At 33.4% G+C, this 6,890-nt stretch overlaps 1 protein-coding gene across 1 annotated transcript; it reads left to right on the plus strand.

Annotated features, from left to right (window-relative positions):
- The first annotated feature begins 888 nt into the window (after positions 1-888).
- LOC121262693 (putative UPF0481 protein At3g02645) lies at positions 889-2,526 on the plus strand. The gene has a single exon (XM_041165281.1). The coding sequence runs from the start codon at positions 889-891 to the stop codon at positions 2,524-2,526; it is 1,638 nt and encodes a 545-aa protein (XP_041021215.1).
- Positions 2,527-6,890: the final 4,364 nt, after the last annotated feature.

Raw genomic sequence — 6,890 nt, forward strand, 5'->3', positions numbered from 1 at the left:
AGTTTAGACAACACAGAAATATGACAGGTTTTTTTTTCATACTTTTCCAAATTTGTATCAATATTTTATTTAGAAGAATAAAACCCACAAACCTGTTCAAACACGCTTATAAGGATCATTCTTATATTTTTATTTATTTTTTTATTTTTATTGATCTTATCATATTCATCTACAGAGAACAGAGTAGCAAGATGATGATCGATAGTACTACTATTCCATTCTTGAATTATTGACGATGAAGGTCTACACAACCCAAAAAACAAATCAGGGAAAAAGGTAAGGAAGCTACGTACGAACGTCCCTATCTAGCTGCATTCATGCATCAGTTTATAATTTTCATGGCCGTACATACGTTCAGTTGATACCTTGATCAACTGGGGAATGTCCAAACAATTAGATGGCAAATCATTGAAAATTTCAACTCCGTACTAATTGGGACAGATTGACCGCCGAGTTTTTGATAAGAAAATATTGCATGTGTTGGTGTGCCTGAGACATGAATTAGTATTCAGGATTCCAAAGTTTGACTATAGACCACCAAAACCTAATTGGAATTTCAAAAATAATATATAATTCAAAGGTAGTATATATATATATATATATATATATATATATATATATCGGATAAGGATTACCTGCACTAGATTGAGCGCACGTCAGATAAAATCAAAGTAATATAATGTTATCTTCGTAATTTCGATCAATCGCATGATTTGTCTTGTCCTCCAAAATCTCTCCAATCCATTATAAAAAGGGTGCCTGATCAGGGTAAGATCTTTACATAGAGAAACACACGGCGTCTCTCCGTTCTAATTAAGCATGTTTTCTCTTTCACCATCTCCTTCCCCGATTCAGTAGATCATCATACGATCCTCTGAGTTAAAAGCCATGAAACTACCAAAAGGTTCCGATGGTATTCATGATCAATGGGTTATACAGATAAGTCGAGCCCTAGAAGAAGAAGGCCTCAAAGAGGACGACGATCATGAAGATGTTCCTATAACTACCATCTTCACCGTTCCTACAACCCTAATGTCTAGCAAACCGGAAACATACACTCCACAACTCGTAGCCCTTGGCCCATACCATCACAAGCGGCCTCAACTCTTGGAGATGGAGCGCTGCAAACTGGATTCAGCTAAAAGAATGTTGAAGAACTTCAAACAAATCAAATTCCACGACTTGGTTAGCCGCATTGCAGAAAGGGATTGCGTCATCAGAGCTTGCTACCATCGACGTTTCTTGGAGTTCGACCAAGAAACACTCTCATGGATATTTGCCATCGATTCTTCCTTCTTGTTGGATTGTCTCCAAACCTACTTTTCAGAAGCTCGTGAAGTTATGGAAATCTCGTCTAATATGAGTAATCAAAACAACTGCACGCGGAAGAAAAACGCATACCGTACTCATGTACTCAAGGATGTTATCATGATGGAAAACCAAATACCTCTCTTTTTGCTCAAAGAAGTCCACGGTTTTTTTGAGCATGAAGATCAGGACGCAGTATTGAGCTCCATACTATTGGGAGTTTGCAAGTATCTATCACCCATCAAGTACATCAATCATCAACATTTTACGGAAGAATGTTTCACGAGAGCCCATTTGCTAGATCTTCTTTACTACATGATTGTGCCAAAATTGACACTCGTAGCTGATTTTGATCAACAGGAGAAGATGGAAGATCAGGATGAAGAGATTGGCTGGTTTAGAAAAGCGATGAAATCAATCTTGATAGCGGTATGTTTTCTATTATTCGCCCCGCTTCGCATTCTCAAGAGAATTTTCCAGTCAAAAGTTGTCAAACGTTTAGCTGCATCGGAACTTTCAATACTCTCACGGATATCGGGTCGGGCAAAGAATAGTACTGTAACCAATATACTATCTTCCGCAGAGAATGTGGCAGAAAAACTGGGAGGCACGTCTTTTAATCATATTAGCGACGAAAGTCCTTCAGTCGACGAGATTGCAATCCCAAGTGTGACGCAACTTCATAAAATTGGTGTCAAATTTCGTCCAGTCAAGGGTGGCTTGAGAACCATAAACTTCGACAAGTCTTCTGGGACATTTTACCTTCCAATTATTCACTTAGATGATAATTCCGATGTTGTGCTCAGGAACCTTGTGGCTTATGAGGCATGTATTGCACCAGAGGTGATGGTTTTTACACGTTACACAGAGTTTATGAATGGAATAATTGATACGGAACAAGATGTGAGGATTCTTCGAGAGGCAGGGATTATCTTGAACCGCCTCAAAAGCGATGCAGAAGTGGCAACCCTTTGGAATGGGATGACAAAATCTGTTAGAGCAACGAAAGTTCCGATTCTTGACAAGCCTATTGAAGATGCTAATACCTATTATTCCAAAAGTTGGAAAGTGAGGATCAACATGAACATGAAGAACTTTATCCTCTCTTCCTGGCCATGCCTTACGTTTCTGACAGCTACTATACTGATATTGCTGTTTATTGTGGAAACTGCTTGTAATTCTTCGTACGATTGCTCCAAATTGTGGGCGGCCCTATAAAGGTTCGTACTCTCTGTTAATTGTATTTTACCGCGTTCGATTGGACGGCATCCATGTACAAGTAATAAACTGTTTATACGATTGTTCATCCGGATTCCAGTCTGGAACCTAGATATACTCGGACTGAAATCTCTATTTCAAACCCTAGTCGAAACTTGGTCGGGTTAACCCGAGTCAGACCTGAGCCAAAACCTAGATGAATCCAGATTTTGAAACTCGAAAATCCAGGTTCAGGTTGTACCTTTTTTTCTTTTTTTTTTTTTAAATTACAAAAGCTTATTTATTATTAATTAGACTTCAAAGATTTTGTCTCAATTTGAAATTTCAAATTATATTCTCAATAGAAAACAATATACATCTCTTTTATTCTTAGTAGGAAAATTTCATGCTACAAGGAACACATATAGTGGTGGTTGAGAATTAAAATCAGTTGATGGCCTTTAAAAGAGCAAAGAAAACTCAACTCTCTTAATACAACATAAGCCTATAAATAATTAATTAACTTTTTAACTAAATGCATATAAAAAAAAATCAATATTCATCATGTAAAATGCATGCGACATACACGATGCAATACATTACATATTATATTATTTAAACTAATTTACTAAAAATATTACAAAATACATACATTGCTTTAATCAAACTATAATACACGTACAACAAATTGTATGCAAAAAATAAGAAATTTTTCTATCAAAACTCTAAAGGCTATTGAAGATGGTAATACCTATTATTCCAAAAGTTGGAAAGTGAGGATCAACATGAACATGAAGAACTTTATCCTCTCTTGCTGGCCATGTCTTACGTTTCTGGCAGCTACTATACTGATATTGCTGTTTATTGTGCAAACTGCTTGTTCTTCGTACGATTGCTCCAAATTGTTGGCGGCCCTATAAAGGTTCGCACTTTCTGTTGTATTTTACGTTCGATTGGATTGTACAAATACTAAACTGTTCACACGTATTCTTTAATTTACTTTAATTTCTAAAGCAATTCGTGTTGACGGATCCTGATTAATAAACAATTCACGTGTCTCGTTACATATTCCATGGTATGAATCTCTTTGCAACCTTTTTTTTTTTTTTTTCTGAATTATGGTGATGGTATTATAATTTACAATAAAAATTACAAACAAAATGAAAAGTAGTAGTTTGAAATTCTCAAATTATATGCAGGGAGAAGCAAGATGCTAATTAGTAGAGGAGAAAAATTGGACAAGAGAGAATAGATGTGCACGTATTTTTCTGTGTATATACTGAGTGTTATCAATTGTAATAATTTTTGTTATAATCTTGGGAAAAGTAGAAGGCCAGTATGATGGAATTCATTCCTTATTTTGACAATCTTATTTTAGGTAGTATGATGTAATCCATTCCAGTATGATGTAATCCAGTAGAAGAACAGAACGTGCAAACACAACATTTGACTTTTGTTCTATTGCATTCCTGTTTCTACAGATTTTCACACCAAGAAATTGAGATTCTTAAAACCTGTTAAGCAGAGATTGAGCCTATGTGCAAGTAATCACAAATCCGAGGCAGGGATTGAGCCTGTGTTCAAATAATCAACTTTAATAATTAATTTAACTTTCAACCAATCACACTAAAGCTTAGTGCTTTGATGGACCAACTAGTATAGAAAAAGATGTCCCAAAACTCCAAAATCTCCCACAGAAAAAATAAAGACTAGAGACAGCTCAAAATTTCAAAATTTTTCACATGTTCCAAAATTTCAAAATTCCTATATTAGAGACAGTTCAACCAGTTTTGTTTGTTAAACACGGCTCAACTCCTCCGCATTACTCAAAAGAGGGTAGACGAACATTGGTTGTAAATGTTGCATTGACGAGGGTTATAATTAAGCACGACATTAGAACCGTTGAAATGCACGTAAGAAAACATTTAAAAAATTAGTAAGGAATTTACATGGCTACCACATGCGTATGTACATGAATTTAGATATGCATTTGGATGCATCATAAATGGAGGATAATTATATTTTCTAGACCATAATATCCATATAATACACAAATAAAAATTACTAACTAATTGGTAATATCAACACAATGACATTTATAAATGACCAATGTGTATCATACCTGAGTCGGTAGATTTGATGTAGAAGGCTTGGGTGGCCTTTCATCTTCTTCTTTATCCATCACGCTATTTCAATTGAGTTCATAGAACGACAATACAAGAAAAAACAAAACATTCCTCAGTTTTTCAAATATTTTTCTATAAAACTATCATATAATTTTTTTTTTCTCGCACTTTTTCTATAAAACTATCATAGAAAGAATGGGCATGTCTAAATTATTCTTAATCATTCTAATGGTAGAATAAATCATTCTAATAATTATTCTTAATAGAAGAAATCTGTTTATTTCTTGTTTGAAGAAATAATATAATAAAGTGTTGTCTTTATTGAAGGAATAAGGAAGGGTGTTTCAATAGAAAAATAATTTATACACAATGTGTTGTATAATGTATTGTGTGTATAGCATTACTCGTTTCAATAACCAGCAATAAGGAAGAGTAAGAATTTCTGGGTTTAAGAAATCGATTCTTTTCTCTTCTTTTTTTTTTTTTTTAAGTCCAAGGAAGGGTGTTTCCATCTACCTAACCCAAAAATTACTACACCTTTCCACCCAAGACCAACTTTCGTCCCCTTCTAGGAGGTATGCCAAAAGCTTCTAACCCAGCAATAACGAAAGTTTTGTATTTTACTACAATTTTTTAGAGAGAGAGAGAGATTGCAATAGAGAGAGAGAGGGCTGAAAAATAGGAACGTTAGAGAAGAGCTTCACAACAGCCTACCAAATCTGTCATTCTTTGGTCGATTAGAGGTAGATGTACTGCAACACAGTGAGAGGGCACGAAATGGAGGAGAATCAAAATTTCAAATGGAGCAAACGTGGAGAATGAGGAAAACGTGGAGAGAAATCTCTGTCTAACGATGCGTTTTGAAAATAAAAATAAACAAAATCAGCTCAACTGATGTATGATGTTAGAAATTTAAGTGACCTTATAGTAGAATTAGTCTTTCTATCAAAGCTCTAAGGCTACTGAAGATGGTAATACCTATTATTCCAAAAGTTGGAAAGTGAGGATCAACATGAACATGAAGAACTTTATCCTCTCTTCCTGGCCACGTCTTACGTTTCTGGCAGCCACTCTACTGATGTTGCTGTTTATTGTGGAAACTGCTTGTTCTGAGTACGATTGCTCCAAAGAGTCGGGCTACTCTGTCGAGAGTAGTCCACTCTACTTGACTGATAGTTGCATTCTATAATTTTTTTTTATTTTTTTATTCAAAAATTTTTAATATATTTAAATATTTTTAAAAAATAAAAAAAATACACTAATATATTTAAAATTATTTTTTTAATTATTAAGTAAAAATAATTTTTTTTTAAACGGTCAAATTGAGCGGTTGAGCGGTCATGTTTGGTGGACAAACTAGTTTTTTTTTCTTGCTCCAAATAGTTGGCGGCCCTACAAAGGTTCGCACTTTCTATTGTATTTTACGTTCGATCGGAAGGCATGTACAAGTAATAAACTGTTCACACGTATTCTTTAATTTCTAAAGCAATTCATATTGACGAATACTTTTAGACTGTATTTGAACGTTGAACTGAATTGAATTGAGATGATAAAATATTATTAAAATATTATTTTTTTAATATTATTATTATTTTAAAATTTAAAAAAATTGAATTATTTATTATATTTTATATTAAAATTTAAAAAAATTATAATAATAAGTTAAGATGATTTAAGTTTGATTTAATTTACAAACGTACCTTAATTAATAAACAATTAACGTGTCTCGTTACATATTCCATGGTACGAATCTCTTTGCAACATTTTTTTTAATTTTTCTGAATTATGGTGATGGTATTATACACTAGAATTTACAATAAAAATTACAAACAAAACGAAAAGCAGTAGTTCGAAATTCGAAAAGGTGGGGAACAGCAGGACGACAGAAAAATAAGCTGAAATTACGGGGATGAATGAATGGCATTTTCACTTGAGTCAATAGCAACAGCGAAAATTTCTTGGGGAATGAGCTCTCCTAGTGCTATGCCTTTTTTGGGTCCCTCCCTTCTGTTAACTTTTTGAATTTCATCGCCCTATCAAGCTCACTTTTTTGACAAACATTTCCGAAATCTTTAATTGTCAAACACGAAATAATTAAAAATGATTCTCTTCACTTTCAATATATTAAGACTTTATTTATTTTCGCATATAGATGAATTGAAATAAAAAATTATTAAAATATATATTTTTTAATATTATTTTTATTTTAAAATTTTAAAAAAATAAATTATTTATTTTATTTTGTATGAAAATTTTAAA

This window comes from Juglans microcarpa x Juglans regia, chromosome 4S, assembly GCF_004785595.1.
Source record: "Juglans microcarpa x Juglans regia isolate MS1-56 chromosome 4S, Jm3101_v1.0, whole genome shotgun sequence".
Lineage (NCBI taxonomy): Eukaryota > Viridiplantae > Streptophyta > Magnoliopsida > Fagales > Juglandaceae > Juglans > Juglans microcarpa x Juglans regia.